This window comes from Bacillus rossius, chromosome 16 (assembly GCF_032445375.1).
Source record: "Bacillus rossius redtenbacheri isolate Brsri chromosome 16, Brsri_v3, whole genome shotgun sequence".
In the NCBI taxonomy this organism is placed as follows: Eukaryota; Metazoa; Arthropoda; class Insecta; order Phasmatodea; family Bacillidae; genus Bacillus; species Bacillus rossius.
In genome coordinates this window covers 22,133,468-22,153,525 of record NC_086343.1, presented here as the reverse complement: position 1 = coordinate 22,153,525, position 20,058 = coordinate 22,133,468, and the positions used below count along the sequence as shown (strand labels likewise).

The window sequence follows — 20,058 nt, the reverse complement described above, 5'->3', positions numbered from 1 at the left end:
TTTACACATGTTGTTTTAGTCAGTTTATCACCTACTTCTTTTTAAATAAAGAAATTCGTAGGTTACGGACATATATTTTTTTTCTTCGGACGGCTGACACCGGGCTACTCATTCATTTACATCACACACACATTTAGAAATAGTTAAGCTAGAGTTTTTTATTTAAAATGACATAACAAAAATTAAATATATATAAGTAATGCTGTATATTGATATTTGTCTGTTTTAGGCATAATGTTAATTAAGATAGTAGTTATTTGCTGTGACTATTTTGTCTTTTTTTTTAAAAAAAATTGTTAAGCATAAATGTTATATTGCATATGTTTGTGATTTAGAGGCCTGACAGGTGGAAAGAAACAAGTGGGGCTCTACATACCAGACGTCTTGAAGTTTACCCAGGCTAGTCCAGATGTCCATTGTTGTCGACCCTTAGCGCCCCCTTTCTAAACGACTGGTTTCAAAAAGATTAGTGTTTAACAGTTTAGGAAAGGGAAAAAAACATTTATTTATAATCAAGTAAAACAAGTGTAAAATAAAAGCAGCTGAATTTGGGATGCAAGCTTACTTAAAAAAAAAAACAACACGTAAGATTACAACTATGAATTAACAAGCACCTGTAGTTGAATATCACATTATAAAGTTAAGAATACACTGACAGAAACTGGAAACACATTTATAGTAAAATCATCAGTCAAGCTATCTTTATAAAATTACATATAAAATTAAATTATGATTTCTTTTCCCATCTTAACATTAATAAATATAAATATCTTTATTGCACACCAAACCTTGTAATTTATCTGAATAACAAGCACAAAACTGTCGCTAAAAATTACTTAGGTTTCTGGCTTCATTGATTTACCCTATCCAGTATTAACCACCAAACTGTTTCTAAGAAGAAAATACAGAGTTGAAGCAATAAGTAAACGTAATTTAATCATTCTTCTCAAGGGTTGTTTGTTAACTACAGCAACTACAGTCCTAGACCAAGTCCATGGTGTGTTTTACCCTAGTTACAGATTCCCAAGCGTATTTTTGTGAGAGTACATGCCCTATTGGTTTCTCATCTTAATGCTCCTCATTATCAAAGTAAAACAATATATTATAGTTTTTCAACACACCATACAAAGATACGAATGAGTTTGTTAATTGAAAGTAACTATTCAGCAACGTTACCCAAATGTTTCGTCTTGTTAATATCTGAAAAAATATTTATGTAAACGTACAAAACAGCCTTGACAAAAAGTATCGTGATTAAAACAAAAACCAGCGAACATTAAGTTGACAGTTAACGACAAAGTAAAAATTATTTACTCACGTATACCATAAGGTTCCAGATAAATAAATAAAAACAAGTGTTTATTTGTATTTGCTTCCAACTTTATTTTCTAGCTGATTCTGTTTCAGTAGAAATATTTTGAATTTCCTATATCCGAACATTTAATATGCAATAAAAATGTATTTCGGTAACCAAATGGTAACAAAAATTAATTTATCCACTAGCTTCAGCGAAAGAATTTAAGCTATGAAATTCATTAATTAATCCACAACATTGTCACAAATGCAAATTTTTTAACCATTTCTCTTACAGAGAAACTGTTTCACGAATGTGGTTTTACATAATCGTCGGTATAATTTATGGGGTCGTTTGGAAAATAAATTTCTTTTCAGAACATCCAAGTAAATTCTGGATAAAGTTATCAAGAAAAATGTTTAAAAATAATTATCAAAGTTGAAAAATGGAAAATTAGTGGTTGTAAACCACTCGAATATTTTAGTTTCAGACATAATGTTTTTACATCAGCATTTTATAAGTCCACTTACAAAAAACATTCTACAAGCACTTAAATATTTAATTTGACTACATAACTTACAAGATAATCATAGGTTTATATAGCTTTTTTTTTGTTTGATATAAATGCCTAATAGTGTTGGAAGTTCTATAAAAGGTTGCATTAACTGCTGCTTAAGAAACCACATAATTAAGATTAATTTTACAGTGGTTTTTAATAACATTTTAAGATTAAACCATGTGTGAAGAATAATTCACTAAAACATTAATTATTACTATGTGATAAATTATACAGCTGCTTTATAATTTTTATGATTTTTATGACACTTGGTATAATATTTTTTTCTTCTTTCTGTACATATGCTTGAAAATTAAAATCAATGTGAATTCACTGATTTGATTCCAATTTAAGAAAAAAAAATTTTTAATGCTTCTAAAATATTTTGATTCAAGATAAGAGTAATTACGTATACACAAAACCGGCCAAAGTATCTGTACATTTTTTTTGACAAAAACATTTTCTGCTACTTAACTATTCCTAAATATTTATATAAATTAGTTAAAAAAATATACTATGCTTTAATACTTTAAATGTTAAGATGCCGGTACTAACATTAAATATATACGAGCAAATCTCTCTTTAGAAAGCACATACACAAAATTGACTTAAAATTTTAGTTTGATAATGATCTTTGAATATATATACTGTATAGAAGTCGCCAGCCCAGGTTAAAATTTCTAATACGGTTTTGAGGTAGTTGGTTAATTCACCGCTGCAATCGCCACCATCTCTAGGGCATCGACTTGTGGTGGTCCCTAGCGGACAAGTGTCGAACTCTTCAAACACCCCTTCCCCCTCCCCTAGAACGACGTTGAGCTGCAGTGAATGATGGCTGAGGGGTGCGGGGAATGACAGCGGGCGACAGCGCTGCGCTCTAACGTGTAAATAACAACTAAGACGATACAGGGCGTTACGGCAGCGCACTGCAGCGGTGAAGTTCCCAAGCTGCTCATCATGCGCTTCTGAAAAACGTAGAGTAGATCCTACCCACTCGCGACTTCTATACAGTATATATATTCAAAGTAATGATGTTAATTCTGTAGCATGTTTCTGAAATTTCATACTAGCATTATACTCTCTGAGTTAGCAGTTATGGCAATAGACTAGAAAGTATAGAAATATACAGTTTCTTCTGATAGAGTGCATATTTTCCCATTTTCTGCCCATAAAACGTTTGCACATATATTTCTTTGAAATTGAAAATAAAAGTTAATGTTAATATGATGCAAATTAACATAGAATACTTTTAGATGTATTTGCGTAGTCAAAACAGCAAGTATATTCACTCATTTTAAAAACATATGCTTTGAATATTAAATATTCTTAAAATAAAATATTTTGTTGATTTTTATACAAATACTTATTTTGAAACTAAATCTTACAAAATCAAAAATAAAACATTTTTGTTAAATCTGAACATGGTTTATGAATAAACGTGAACCCAATTTCTGTCAGAGTCCATTTGCAGTCACGTGATTAGAATATGGGATAGCATCGATCAACTTAGTCATATTGTGAAAAAAAAAATATTTCTATGAGAATAGTGATTTTTCGCGAATACAATATTTTCCGGAAATCATAACGAATACTTTTTTTTTCATGGTTGTGGCCTACTTTAGATATCATAAAATAGTCCATAGAAAATGTTGCTGTAAAAGCCAAAAATTAATTTTTGCGTAAAACAGTTTCCTATGAAAACAGCCATAAACAGCTGAAAAGGCGAAAGGAAAGGACAATAGTTTATCGTATTTTACTTGGACTTACAGTCTCATTAAGGCCGGTATTCCAAGACACAAAAATAAGGGTTTAGGTGTTGAATGTGCTACACCTGTACACTAACCGTATCCCTAGTGCACACACGGTTAGTCCCTTATTTTTAGGGAACGGATTTTGGTGATACAGAACACTCCCGATTATCCGCGAAATTAAGTGGCAGGGGCACCGCGGATAGTGAAAATCGCGGATAATCCGCAAAGAGCTGAAAATGGGAAACAAAAAAGGAAACATTAATTTCAACTTAAAAATCTAAAAAAATGTATGTACAGTAAACGTTACAATTAACAGTAAAAAAAATTTTAATGGTGCTAAATTTTTTTGTATTTTACTGAATAATTACGCATGCCAGCCTACTGTGTGAGTTCCGAGAAGGCCTGCGAGGTTTCACTTATATTGCATACAATACACTCGTCAGTAGAGTTAAAATTTGCTCACTTGTAATAAAATACAGATTTACATATTTGCTGTATTTTTTCGTAGCATGCGCGGATAATAGGGAGTTTACTGTATATCCGTTGCCGATCTGTTGCCCATATTCCGCGCATGCGCAGAGCTCACTTTTTCGTTGATTTCGTCCAGATGCCAGATCCGCGTCTGGCGCCATTATATTAGCTCTTTATATAGTCACATTATTGTGATCATCAGGGGACGTATCAAGCGTGGTGGTGTGCCAAAACTTCACGATAGTGAAACTATCCTGGAATACATTTTGTACACTTTAATAGTCATAAAGATGAATAATCGCAACTTAAAAAGTACTCATGACGACTAGAAAGGCGGTTTTATTTTTGTGCGATGATGTTACAATTGTATCGATGGATGCAAAACCTCCGCTAGAATGCGTTGAAATAAAGTTTCTAGCCTCGCGCAGGGTAGCCTTTATTAAAAAAAAATTGGTTGTCTGTAAAGTCGGTTTACAGACGATAGTTTAACGTGACGTCATAACATAACATTGATGAAATGATTGCATACTTTTATGAATAAAATTGAATCATTTTTAATGAATTATCACTATTTCGTATGGATACAAGGAAGGAGTGAAATGAAATTTACAATTTAATTGATAAACTTACTTTTATTTGCACTCATTAATTCAAATATGTTTATTACTTTAACGAAGAGATTATTTTAACTATAACTTTTATACATGTTTGCTATTTAACTTCTTTCAATCTGTGTTATTCTGTTAAGGATAGGACGATTATAGGAAAAGTAGAAAACGAATGTGAGTGTTTCAAGTTTAATGTGCCTCGAAAAAGTTAAATCGATGGTTGTTTCAATCGAGTGGAAGAGAGATAGATGTGGCGCAAGCGTACAATGAGCGTAACGGGACACAGCGTAACGGGACACTTTTTCGTGCGTGTAGCATGCGTTCATTTATTTATTAGACGTTGTCACGTCAAAAGTTTGCCGATATTTCCTTGCTGGGATTCAGTTTGGACACGTTCTGGGATACGGCGCCGTGAGTTAGGTCACGGTCGTTGTCCAGACAAGGCAGTGCTTGTTCGCTAGCTCACCCGAACGTCTTGGAATACCGCCCTTGAAACGGACACATCCGACATCACAGTTCAAGGGGAACAAGGGGACATAATTGGTCGTTTCCTAGAGTAAGGGACCATCTTAAGCAGTTTCTTGAGGGTGATTTCGGTAAACCACGGGTAAAATCGATGTCAGGACGACGGCCAGATCGGGATCCGAACCCGGGTCAAGTGTGTTACCACTACACCACCACGCTTCGTTATCGGGACTGGCAATCCGCCCTTACTCACAATGGGGAAATACAACATAGAATGCAGGCTGTGCGACATATCCGTTCGACGTCCACATTACGTAACATTTCGAAAAAAAAAAAAAAATCCTCTAATTATCGCCTAAGGCATTAGCACCATCAATTAAGAATCTCGATTGAAGACACCATTCAGGAAAAATTCAAATGTTTAAAAACAATATTCGAGATTCCTTTGTATACAGCGACATTGATACGTCGAATTCCCTCTATTGTACAAATTTGTTTTTGTTTGTACTTTCTACAAGGAGAAATCCTTGGAAACTCAGTTGCCAAAGTTATCACTTGTAAAACTGCAAGCCAAAGCTTTGTGAAATTGCAAACGTCACAAAGCTTTGGTTTGCAGTTCTACAAGTGATATCGTTGTCAACTGAGTCATCAGGGACTATCCTTGTAAAAGTACAGAAATAGTGTTTTACAGTGTAGTAGAGGTCCGGGTAAGAAGGATCAGTGCTTAACATTTTAGATTATTTTTTTTAAAAAAAAACATAAGTATACATTTTGTGACTTGACAAGGTAAATGCAGTCTCAATCCAGGTTTCCAATGTGGTTTACAATTTTAATCTAAATTTTTCGGACTTAATAATAATACTTCATTCGTTTGGAGTGGAAGGCTGAATTTCGGAAAGGTCCAAATGGGCACCCTACTACAGACCAAGCCACAAAACGTAATCTGAGATCCAACACGAGGGTTGTGGTCAAATTTGTTGAAAGCCAAGTCAGTATGTATCGGTCCCCCTCCAACTAGCTGATGTAGTCTCCAACACGTCGAGGCATCGCTGTGGTGGGACTCTTCCACGTGTCCTTTACGTCTATGAATCGATATAATTTCAATTTTTAATTAGATATATTAAGGTTTACATATTAATTTCACAAAATGTGTAAAAACCGACATGTAATATAAATTGCGATCATCTTGTTGGTGTTGTAAAAATAATATTTTGATGAGAACTATTTTAAAATTTTCAATAAATTTGCGCGAGAATAAATTCCAAAATTTAAAAAAAAATTGACATTATGTTTCAGGTTTTTCGCACGTACCTACGTACAAACATAACTCTCTCGCAACGCTTCGCGAAAAATCACTGTGATTCCCTGAGGATGGTTTCCGAGGACAGAACCTTTACAACTCCAGCACACCCGATTCTTAAGCAACAACATCGGGGGTTCCAAGCACATGCCAACTCTGCGGGGTGGGGTGGGGGGAAGAAATAATTACAAGCATGCGCCATTGCTGCGTGCCCGTTGGACATATTACGTTTCTGATGACGGGAACAAGTCAGCCATTGCCCAAAAAGCCTTTTGAGCCGTGTTCGCTGCGTTGCCCAGAGCTGATTTGTCAGTAAATTGGTGCCGTTTAGGCGATTTCATTACTCGCTAAATTGTTTTCTATTTTTTTTTGGTTTTGTAGAGTTTGACTAGCTTTATACTTTCTTCCAGATCCCGAAAAGTTAAGCTAATCGGTGGAACATGGTTTCGCAAATTGTTAAACCTTATTTTTTTTTTAACAGTTTGGAGATTTTTGGACAGATTTTTGATGTGTAACATCTTAGCTCTCGGCATACGGCATTTGGTGGGAGTAACTTCGTGATTGGAACGGGAATGTGTAACCGCGTTGCTGCCATCTTCTGTGGAGAATGGCACCAAACAAAGTTCACAAAGCCAAAGGGAATCTTTATAGTATTAAATGTTCAATGAATTTATTACAAAATGGGCAGTATTTTAATAAAAAAATATCTTGTCTGAAATCAGGTCAGGAACCAATGTTCGGTACTGTTTCAAGTCTTTTCCGCTTTTAACGGAGCCGTTTCATTATAATGTTTAAAAATTTCGCTCGGGAAATCGAATGATTGCATAGTCGACGTAGCTGTTTCGGCAATAAACTCTAGCGGCGGGTGCGGAAACTACGCTTGATTGACGCCAATGAATGTTGTTGACAAAAACACATTTCGCGTGTATTTATTTTATCATGCTCGGCATTGTTTTAAGGAATTCTATGTTAAATTTCGTGTCCTGAATTTCGTATTACAAGTGTACATATTTGCAAAACGAGAACACGCGAATTTGCTCGTTAACCAAGGTAAGATGTTACACATCTCTTACTCAAATTTGTTTTTAAAATTTTTAATTTTTTGAAAGTGGAATTCGCATATCTGATGTAACTTTTTTGAACGTTTAATAATGTTCGCAGGCTTTTACAGCCATTGTCTGAAGTAGCTTGTCTTCTGGGTTTGTAGCCGCGTCCTTGGCGAATAATTCACCAAATTATTCGCCAAGGACATGGCTACAACCTGGAAGCCAAGCTACTTTTTTTTTTGAACGTTCGTTCGTTCGTTTTCGTGGCTGGTTTTCGGTGTCCCCCTGCGGCGGTCGAAACGCTCAGCAATGGCGCACGTCCTGTTATTTCCCCGCCGAGCTACCCACCCGCACGCAAAAAAAAAAAAACAACTCCCCTCCCAGTGAAATACCTGTTGTACATGAGCACGTCGGGCTTCCATATCCGGTGCGGCGGTATCCGCAAGTCCTTCACGCCGCCGAACTCGGTCGCGTTCCATCTCAGGTTGACGTCGTTCCACTCCTGGGGACCAACCTCCGAGTTGGGACGGGGCAAACCAGGAGAGGCGGAGGGCAACCTCCGAGTTGGGACGGGGCAAACCAGGAGAGGCGGAGGGAGAGAGAGAGAGAGAGAGAGAGAGAGAGAGATAGGAAGAGACGGGGCTGAAGTCGAAGGAAACACTGGCTCCGAGTCGGAACTCGCATGCGTTAAAGATTCATTTGCTGGTGGTCGGCATGTTGGCATATACTGGAGTTGGTATGTCGGTAACCAAGAAGATACACGAAATAATTATAGACCAAGAGAGATATAGGAAGACACTGAAATGCATTTCAGGCTTGAGCTACATTAAAGAGTGAATTCTTGATGGACAAAACAAGCCCAATTTCACGTTACGCTCATGGGGACCAACCTAAATTGTGGATGGAGATAATCAAGGAGAACAGAGAGAAATAAGATGATACCACGGGACAGAACTACAGTGTAAGGAAGCATGGGGTTTTTGCTGCAATTTTGTCAGAGAATTAAGAGATTCAACTGTCGTTGGACAAGATCAAAACCTATTCGATGTTCCACTACTGGGGAATCAATCTCCAAGTTGGGATACAGATGACTGCGTTTTCGTCTGCGCATCGGTGAACTGTTGATGGTAAAGAAAAAAAACAAAACCCCCCTTTTTTTTCGTTATACTTCTGGAGACCAAACTGTGAGACTAAATAGAGGAAAATAAAGAAAGAAAGTGAACGAGCATATAGAGAAAATTAAAGGAAAAATCAGGTAGAGGGAGAGATAGAACTGCATTGAAGGGAAGTATAGGGTTTGAGCTGCACTTACGTGCAAGTTAATTGAAGTCATCTATGATGAGCAGTAACAACAATTTACATCATTCATCAGGATTTATATTTACCATTAAAGGATTAGTAAATAATTGATGTAATCGGAAGAGAACGGAATTTCGTTTCGCAAACTTGATGCTACTCAAAGAAAATTTCAAACTGATAGTTTTCATCTGGAGAAATCGATGAATGAAAACGGCTGGGAGATTCAAATACTGCTTCGTGGAATCAAAATTTGGAAGAATTAAATGTTATTTAAGTTACTTTTTGCTGTTTAAAAACCCACCTTTCGCGTGTATCAAAGAACAGCTAGACAGTAACTGTAATTTTTTTCTTAAAAATAAGAGTCATTTTTAATATAACACCACCAAAGAGGTTAGCGGATTTTATAAAGTTTGAAAGACAGAATAGCCATTTCAGAATGTGGAGTTATCAGAAGTTTTGTGTAGGTGTGCACTACAATATACACATAAGTACAAGTAAAAACCACAAATAACTATGCATAGCATAAAAGTGGTGCACTTTTAGAATTTTGTGTGGTGATTCAGATTTTACAAGGGAAATCTCCATACTTTTAGCAGCACAAGAGGATAAATATGAACGTAAACACATTATAAAATGGTAAAACTGATTTTCTCTTGCTGTTGTGCTATTTTAAACGAATGAAATTGCTTTTGATTGGGTAAACTCAGAGACTACTAATATCTGGCACGTTAATATGTTTTTAAGGTGGTTATATTTACATTAATGGCATGTATATTATTAAAGTAATTCATAATTACAAATATAATGATCTTATTTCGTTATCAAACTGTAAAAACTACCTTTACAGTCTAAAATATATACTTCGCTTAAGGTGAGTTCATAAACTTTGCTAAAACATAATCTGTATAAAATTTAAAATATGGAATAAATTAAAATTATTCGCATAGAAAACATTTTTAAGTGATATAACATGCATCACAAATTACACGAATAATGTCTTAAATTACAATCTAAATAAGGGTTGGTTTCATGGGGAAAATTTTTGTTAGGCTATAAAAAGGGATGAAAGTGATTCTTTATAATGTGAAGCACCAAAGATGCTTTTTGAGAGACATTTTTTTTTGGTTTGGAGTTAATATAAAATTTCTCTTTTATATATCATGCATGATTTCATAAATAATATATTGACGTGACATTTATGCTTGTTAAATATACTTCATGTATTCAACAATATATTATGGTAGTCTAAGAAATTAAAGATCATTTAAAATAAAAATTTACACATTCATGTACATTTAAACGAAATGCAGACGCATTTTATTACCTTTGAAGAGACAATTGAAAGATAGTATATATAGAATATGTACACTAAGCCAACTTCTCGGATTAAAAATTATCATAGCCTAGAAACACGTTTCATTGCAGTTATTATCGCGTTATTATTTCCTTATAATGTTTACCTGGAATATTATGGATAACCAGAGCAAAGCAGAAAACCAAGTAGTGGGAACGTTTAAGTCGATAATTCTGTATTGAATCTTTGTAGCTCATTCTCTCTGACTCCACTTTTATTGCGACAGTTCAACTTAGAATATAGAGTGTACACAAGAATTCGACATTTTTCATCTGCAATTAGTAACTAAAAATAAATTCTGGCCCATATTTTAATGTATATCGAAATATTTCAAATAATTTCAAGTTTTTGTTTGTGATAAAACAACTAAAAATCGTCATATTCGATAATTTTATCCAATCATTGCATAGTCTACCAAAGAAAAATCATACCATAAAGCTGTGTATAGTAATATTTGTACTTGAAGATAATACTTAAAAAATTCTTACTAACCCCATTTATTTTCTACTGCATTTTTTTTTATAAATCCCATCCATCAAGATATAACAAATACAATTCAATATTGATCAGAATATTCTTTATGAAAAAAAAAATGTTTTAAAATATGATTATTATTTTACTATATGAAATATAAAATAGGCATTCAGGCATTTTTTGTCACTTTAAAAATCTCAAATTTAGCTCACAAGGTACACCACGAGTAACATGGTACGAAGATAAATACGGTTTATTCCAAAGAACAAATAAGAGTATATTTTTTTAATTACTCACTCACAGACATATGCTGTGCACTTTTTCAGTTCTTTGTAACTTATTAGTAACAGATTATAATAGCGTACATGTAGCATAATATTTTCGCAGCACGAGCTTATGAGAATAAAGAAAGAGAGAGCTTGTACCAATTTATCATATAACTACGAACTTAAGTCAGTTGGAAATTAAGACTTGTATTCTATTAGTTTTTATTTGATATTAAAAAAATATATGTTAGGAAAAAAAAAACAAGTACTTTGTAAATTGAAAATTAAATAATCTGACCGATATGAAAGTTAAAAAATTTATAAAAGAGAACTAGTAGATTCATAACTACCGGTTTTCCGTCTGATAGTATTAGAAGCATAAACGCCTGCAGAAACTAATAAATGAACTGCGGAATTAAAGTGTTTGTATTTCAATAAGAGTAATGACGCATTTAAATGACCCTTTGAATATAAATCGATCTTTATGCCACCTCTGGCGTTCAAATAAGGACAAGATAGAAAAATTCAAAATTTTCTTCTTTTTTTTTCTTTTCGTGTTTGCAATCATTTTAAAAACTTTTTCTCTTTATGTGGTTTGTATTAGGAACACGAAATAAAATTATTCAGCATTTAATGTTAGCGCCATTATTTATTTCTAGCAATCTCCCATAATCTTAAATAGTGACTACTCAAGTACAATTAGAGAAAGTGAGCTACAAAATTTCAAAATGGTGATTTTTTCCAGATCCTGGTTCACAGTTGCATGTCTCAGAATTGCCTTATTTCAACAACTTTCTTCTTCAATGTTTCCTTTCAAGTAATCTTTATCCATGTGAGCCTTGCATTTAGAATTATCGGTTTGCTAAACAACTGTGATTAAACTTTTATGCATGTAATTTGTTACAAAATTGAAGTGATAAAAACTGAAGTTAGTAGCAATAGTTATTCACCACAACAGAAAATCAAAAGAAACGTGTTTCGCGTGGAAGTTAGTTGCGAAATATAGTGCTTATTTGGCCCGTTACTTTAAAACTCACTGCTGCAAAGACCTCTAAGAAGCTTATACAGTTAGTCAGCAATATTCGGAAATCCAGCACTTTATTGTGGGCTAAAAATAGTCCATGGTTTCAAAATTTGTTTATAGCCAACCAGTTAAGGAAGAAAATAATTTTCATTTGTCTCTTCTAAACGTTTTTCGAACAAGTTACTTAAACCTGAGTTGTAATTAATACTAAGACCTTTAGCACTTCCTTGTGCAAAATCAAGCACTTAACGAAACATATTATGTCACGTGTCAGCACAAATGCCAAAACATTGGGAGTACGCATTGTTTCCTTTCATTTTTAAGTTTATAAAGTTACAATTTGTGGCCTTCAGTAAATATTTTCATGACAAAAGTTTCTAGGGTTTAAGCTACAAACGTTCATGGAAAACTAATTCTTTTTTGCACTAAATTTCGTCGCATTCTTGTAGAATATTAAGAATAAAGTGCCTCAATCGACGACTTTAAAAGACACACATGTCATCAACATCAACTGTCAACTGTCAACTGTGACAGCTAGAACAGACTCCGAGAAAATGCATTTTCATTAAAAATAACTAAATTGAGAAAGTAATATTTTCCAATTATACAACCAAACAATCTGTTCCTGTTTTATGTCAACCAATTATTTTAATTAGAAGGATCCAAAATATTAATTTTGAACTATTTTGATAACTTGCTTGATAACTAAACAGTTGTAGTTAGTTATTTCAGCCACCCATCGCTTGAGAATTTGTACGTTAATATTTGGAAATTGTTAATAGTATGTGATATTTTACACCTAGTAAACTGTGCACAATAGAACTACAAAAGATTAACTTTAAACGGTCCAAAGATCAAAAGAACCCACGTATCACTATAAACATAATAATTAAATTCATTTAATTGATATTCCATTGTTTCTTCTAAAATTAAAGTTTACATATAGATAATTGCTGTTATTTTTTAATAACTTTCTAACAGTGCTGTACACACATAAAATTATATTTTTACTTTTTTATATATTTCACTGTAAGCAAATACAGAGCCTTTTTCTGCGAAACTACAGAAATAATTGAAACGACTGTATATCATTTTAGCAAAGTGTTAGAATAGTTTTACTCGATGATTTTCTGTCCCTTAAAAAACGAAAATAAAATTAATGGTATTTAAAGTAAGTACATATCTTACCATGGACCTGAAGTTTATTATCATCTACAAAACATTTGGCATCGTTATTAGGCGTATCGAAAGGCACTTGGCACGTACTTTACGTTGAGTGAAGAAGAATATTAGCAATTACAGTTTGCGAAAACCATTATTTATCAAATAATTTTTGAAGATTCTGTTACGAAATGCTTTGTGTAAGCTTTTCGCTAGTTCTGTTTATATCTCTTGAGTTCGTTGGTAGTACCCATACAATTTTCACCTGCGTAATCCGTGATTTAATTAAAAATATAAATTTTACAAACATCTTAGTCAAAGATAAACACAATTAAAACTTATTAATGAATGAAAATTTGCGGAAGAAATTATAAACATGTGATTATATTTTTGTGGTTGTGCAACATATCACAATTCAAAATACATTTTCTGTTATTTTTATATCAATGTAAATATTTTTTTTTGTTTGTACATTTTTAAAGTATTACACTTTTTTCTAGACCTTTATTTATGGAAAAATATAATCAAGATGGCTACTGATGAAATATCAATGAAATATATTCAGATATTTTTGGTAAACTAACTGCAAAATTTCTATAACGCCAATGTTAAGTATACTTTAAAAAAAGCTCAAAGCAAACACAAGTATAAAATCGTTATATGTTTTCTATATATTTTTACTAAAAAAATTTTTAATTAAACTATTTCTTTGCTTTTTGGTTGATTTCACACCATTAGAGATACATTATTTAAGTATTTTCAATCTTTTAAATATCGCTGTAGTAACCGAGTTAGTGACAATAACACAGTCCATTTCATTCAACGAATTTCTTTAGTTAGTTGTAATTACTAATCACAAAAGTAATCGCTTAAGAGCCTGACAACCACACAAACACAATTTTTTAAAAAATGCAAGGGAAATCTGAGTAGTTTGTGTATGTTACTGTGCAAGTTACAATGGACAATTAATTTCTGGAAACGAGGAAATTTTTAATTGGCTTGAAATTGTTTACATCTTCGTAGTGATCTTGCAGAAACATTGCTTACTGAAGATTTTTGAAAGCCTTTTTTATTTAAACGCGCAGTGTGATTCATGTTTATATTTACAATATATATTTTTACGAATATCTAGTTATATAGTTCCTACTTATCGCAATATAAAAAAAATTCACTTTCTTTGAGCCAACCATTTATTGAAATGGTGTATGCGAATGTTTGAAAACATTGATTATTTCTTGTATCATTGCGGCGTAAATAATAAATAATATTTTTTTTAGGTAATTTCGAGAAAAAAACATTCTGACACTACTGAAAAAAAACCTATTTACTTTTTAACTCTTTAACAAAAGTACTGCCAATTCAACTTCGTACGCTATAGATTTAGTGATCGAATAATATCAATAATAAAACGCATTCAATACGACAGGTGGTGCATGTAAGATAATATGTTCCTTTATTTTCATAGATTTTCTGTTTGCAGTTTGTGTATCAATTTTTGGCGAAGTCGTACTCACGACTTGCTAACAACCATATGTTTTAATATGTATTTAGTTAAGTTTGAAGACTGCCAAATTTATGAAAGTTCGTCGGTAAAAATTTAAAAACATTTCTTAGTATGTTAAAAATAACATTTTGTAGTTTCACTTGTGACAGTAATTTAAAAGAAGACTTCAGTGTAATTTCCTTCGATAAAAAATATCTACAATGGAACAACAATAATATATTCAGAATAAATTAGCTGTGCTAATATCATGTTTTGAAAAAAAATAGAGTATGTTAACGTTGAAATATTTTGACCTTGCGTAATTAAGCTGCAAGGAAGCGCTTTCCAGTCGATTTCTAATGTTCCGTGCCCATGCATAAGCGCACAATACAAGCACCAATCTACCAACCACAACGACAAATAAACTTAAAGGTCTCATGCTCAAGCAATTAAAGATTAAAAACCGAAAAAAAAAAATGATTTCAGGATTTAGAGCAGGTTTTAAGGTGACGCGTATATCTGCTGGTTATTAGTGACGTGATTAGAGAAGCAAATTTAATTTAAGTATTTTATTTAGTTTCAGTTTTATATTTTGCAATTATTTTTTACATTAACACTATATTCGATCTTTTTTTTAATTTTTAAGGAACGTGGCAGCGAAACATAAATTTTAATTAATTTAATAATTTGACATATTTAAGTTTAATGAGCTGAAAATAATTTTAAACGTTATTGTGTATTCGGCTTGTGAATGATTTAATGCTTTAATCTTTCTTAAAAGCACGATTTTTTAATCAAATTTATATAATATTTTCTGAATAAGTACAAAAAGCTTGGTATTTTCTTATGTTATAACTAGTATGTTGTACATTTCCTTAAGTTTCCTGTTGAGAAAATGGTAGTTAGAAAAATACCTAAGACTTGTTACTTAATAAAAATTTATATTATTTGAGGTTTTACGCTATGAAAGTTGTTTGATTATAAAATTTTCATAAGAAGTCTGCCAACTATGTAGTTAAAAAATTCCCACAGCTGGAAGGGATGGTTGTAAATTAAATTTAAAGGGACTATATTAGATCCATGTTCATATATATATGTTACGGCTGTTAATATAAATGTATCACTATATAAATAAGCATTTTATACTTTGACAAATTTTTTCCTCAGATGTATACTACAAAAACGTCTATCTGCAATAAACTCACGTTTTAAAATTTAAGTTGTAATTTTAATGTTTATTGTCGTAGGTCGTCAATTGCGTGATTGTCACACAATGAAATCATTATTCAACAGATCAGTAAATAATATAACAAAACATTTTAGTCTGATTTTAGAAATGGTTTTCAAATTACGTAAAATTAGCAAAAACAAAGTAAAACTTACATGGTGATTAAAATTTAACATAAATAACTGAATACCCACAGTGATTTTTGTTTACTTAGAAGGATTTAATTTTTGAAACATGCTTGAGTTTTATTTGAAAATTTATAGAGTATCATAGTTAAAAATCTTAAATTTTAAAACCGCCAATGACTATCCCTATGATATAAGCTCTTTTTCACCTACACGTACATTTCTTTCAAACTAATACTTAGTGTTTTTTACAATCATTTATGGCAATCACAGCCTTCAAGGCCTATAAAAGTAATTATAAAATTACAGTAAGTTTCTTGCATTAATTTTTACTGTTTGGTAAAGTTATTTAAAGGTTTTAAGAAACATATCATGAAATGCATATGAAAAAACAGGTTATTGTAGTAATAGATTCGAGAAGACTCATTATTGGTATTTGAGTTTCGTGGTGGGTGAAAATATGCGGACAACAGGTCCCTCCATAAAATTGATACAATTTAATTTTTTAAATTTAAAATTGGTTACATTTTCACGAATAATATTGGACGGTAAAATGTGGGTATGAAAGGAGACTAACTTGGCTAAGTCAATAAATATTATTAAACCTATCTAAGGTCTACAAATCAAATTGTACTTTCCACGAGTTGACGTAAAGCAGTGAATATAACAATCCTTCATACAAATGATAACTAACTCCTCTTCCAGCCTCGTATTTATGGCTCTACAGGGAAAAAAAAGTGCAGTGTTAGCAGACATCAGAATAGATTAGAGAATCTACATATAACACAATAGCGGATGCTACATGATTTGGTGAAAGAAGACAGGACAAATTTAATGTAATTTTTCGTTTCAAATAAAACTACATAAAAAACATTAGATGTCTCGAGACGCATGCTGTCTTTTCCGCTCAAAAAGTTTTAAAATATAAATATATCTATAATGTGCGAGAATAGTTAATAGGTAAAATATATTAAAACGGATATTTTAGGCAGCAAGAATAAAGTAAGTTGCGGTTTTTGTTTTCGTACACACAACCCATTTTATTTTCGCTGCTTAATTGTTCTTTTTTTCATTTTAAATATAGATTAGTTAAAGTCGTATGACTTACCAGTTTTAACCATATGTTTGTTATTAGAAGTTGATTCTTCTCATCCTATTTTCACATGCAATGAGAAGAAAATGTGCTCTGTTAGTTTTGAAATATTATTTCAAGGCAGACACCAATCCACAGGCAAGGGAAAAGTCGGAGGAAACTAGTTCAAATTAATTTCTTCGAAAGATTAAAAAAAAATATTTTACTAGACTGCTTTGTGCCTAAAGTGTTTTAACTTAACGAAATTTTCTTTGAAACACTCAAAGTTTTCAGCAAACTCCTGGCTCTAACGTTTTACGGAAGTAAATAAAATACATATATTTTTAATGAAACAAATCCATCTTATCACTATCCGTGAATTATTAATTTAAAACTATTTTTTCGTACTTCAGATAAACTTTGTTTCCTTAAACAATACAATGGCCAATTAATAATTTTTTCCCTCAAAACAAATTAGAAATATTTTAAATGACACTAATATTATTAAGCTAATAATGAACCAAAATGCATTAAAGGAATTTCAAAGTCTTAATGAGAATAAGTTAGTTTTTTTAAGGAGAGAGAAAAACAATTAGAGATTTCACCTTCTAAAATTAAAATAAAATTGGAAATTTTTTTGAAGTTAGTTGGCTACGAAACTTAAAAGTTTTGTCTGACATAAGAGAAATGAGTCACTCATTAAGAGTGATGTTGTATTGCAAGTTGGAAAAGCTAGCAATGGCTAAATTGGTGGTTATGCACGGCAAAAATAGCAAGGCAAATAAACTGTTAGTAATTTCAATAAATTATGATTTTTTTCTTTATTAATCTAGCATTACCCAAACTAATAATTATTGGATTAAATATGTAATTTTATTAAATCCCACATTAATGGGTTCATGTGAAAATATTCATTGGAAACTCATTCACATTTAACTTTTAAAATACTGAATTCCAAATCATTGTGGTTTATACAACAAAATTAATAATCTGTAATACAATAAAGATCGGTGGCTTTCACGGCCATTGTCTGCATTTTTTGGCTTCTGGGTGTAGGCAGTGTCAGGCAATTGTCTTGCGACGTTTCGGCAGTCATTGCAGCTGCCATCATCAGGTAGACTAAGTCTGACTGATGATGGCAGCTGCAATGACTGCGGAAACGTCGCAAGACAATTACCTAACACGGCCTACACTCATAAGCCAAGAAAATGCCATCAATAATGCAGTTTCTCTTATTTTGTTTTCTCCTGTATTTCTTTGCTGTTCTTTTTCCTGATTTCGTGAATCCGTGTGTAACGCAGTTTCCTTTCCGAATTATTTTAATTGTGTTTTGGTAATGTCTTTGTACGATATTAGACTGTTATGGCGTTATATTAATGTAGCAACAACTTTTTTTTGAGAATATTTGTAGCAACCGGCTTGATATTAAAATAATGTAACCCTCCAAGTTTTAATATATTGTAACAAAAGTGCAACATGCACTATATTTATGTTTAATCTACGCATATTTAAAACAAATAATATGATAGGCCTGATTTTGGTAGTAAGCGTATTTAAGAACCATACTTGGGGTTGAGTTATCTAGGTATTTTAATTACGAAGAAATGTTTCATTATTTCGGCTTATAACTGACTGACGATAGCAAACAAACTTTTTAAATATCTTGAGCGTTCACCATAGGTAAAATTTTTACACGTATTAAATAGACGTTTCATGTTTTGTGGAAACTATCGTAGTGCTAAGTTTTTTTTTGGCACAAAAATCTTTAGTTTTTCAAGTAATTTTTTCTCTCAATAGAATAAATGTCTCCGACTTTTCCCAACATTGAAGCATAATATGACGAAAGGTCTATAAGTTTTTTTTGTGGTTTCTTATTTTAAGGGAATGATATATTATTTAGCTTCCTAGACCTTTCATCATTTTGGCATATCTTCACACTGCGCTTTGAATTTGAAGCAATAAAATCAACCGTAATACACTCATTTCTCACATACGTATTCATACCTCTAGCGATGACGTAGAACTATAACCACAAGTTTATTAAATTTGTAACTGAATATTTTTTGGTAGTAAATAACGCATCTACCTTTAAATCTGGTTCGTATTTTGTTGGCATTTCGGAAGTTGGGCCATTTTTTTTTCAGGGGGAAAAATTACTTATTTGACCACAGAATACATGAGTCATAGGCTTTACTTCTTACGTATGTGTGTGAAAATATGCCACTTAAAGTAATTTTTTAATCACTATTGGGCAAGCTCTAAACTAGACGGTTCACAATGGAGTGACGGGGAAAAAAGTAATACTTCAGTCCAAGTATGAACAGTCTTTCAACACAATGAATATCCCTTGTCATTTTTCACTCACTTACCAAATTTAACCAAGCGTTTGTGGTAAGAATTTGATTCTTTTCGTCCTGTAGAGGAAAATTATTCTTCTGTTAATTTTTCTGGGCTCCTTTACAGTTTTATTTACAAAAAAGAGGCTTAACTACTATAGGCTGCACCTAGCCTGTCACATTCACCAGGGACAAGCCAAAAACAAGATGGCCGGAAAGCAAGTTTTTAAAATAAAAAATATATATAATTAAAAATCGGCGTAAGGTAACTTAACCATTATATGTACGTAGTTATATTCCTATTCATAAAGTAGAAAAAAAAAACACATTAAATCTAGACAGATTGCATGTCAAAGTCTTTTATCTCATATTTGAAACTGCTGTCAATGCTACAAAATATTTTTTTGATGTTTCGTAGGGAAATTTTTTTAATTTTATTTTTTGTTTTCAGGCTGTGGTAGTGCCGGTTGAAAGCTCGGCACCTACCCTCACCTCTTCCTTGTCACGGTACCAACGTTCCGCCGCTTAAACTCCCTTGGCTTCCCTCGCCTCGCGCCTCGGGAGAATGCATTAAGGATGTCTCGCGGAGTGACAACTTTTCAGGAAGTTAAAGTGCCGGCCTGGTTCACTTAGCTGTACGTGCGCCTATAGGCGTTAAAAAAAAAAAAATGTCGCACGTAATGCACTTTACTACCTGCAAAGCTGCCTTGCTTTCCGGCCAGAACACTCGGGAAATGTTAAAAAA

The 20,058-nt window shown here is 32.5% G+C and overlaps 1 protein-coding gene across 1 annotated transcript in view; it reads right to left on the bottom strand.

Moving 5' to 3' along the window:
- Positions 1-20,058, bottom strand: part of LOC134539917 (neuronal acetylcholine receptor subunit alpha-7-like) — an 85,839-nt gene that overhangs the window by 54,053 nt on the left and 11,728 nt on the right. The window contains 2 exon segments of the mRNA XM_063382268.1: positions 7,884-7,993; positions 19,347-19,391. Coding sequence (XP_063238338.1) covers positions 7,884-7,993; positions 19,347-19,391 — 155 coding nt within the window.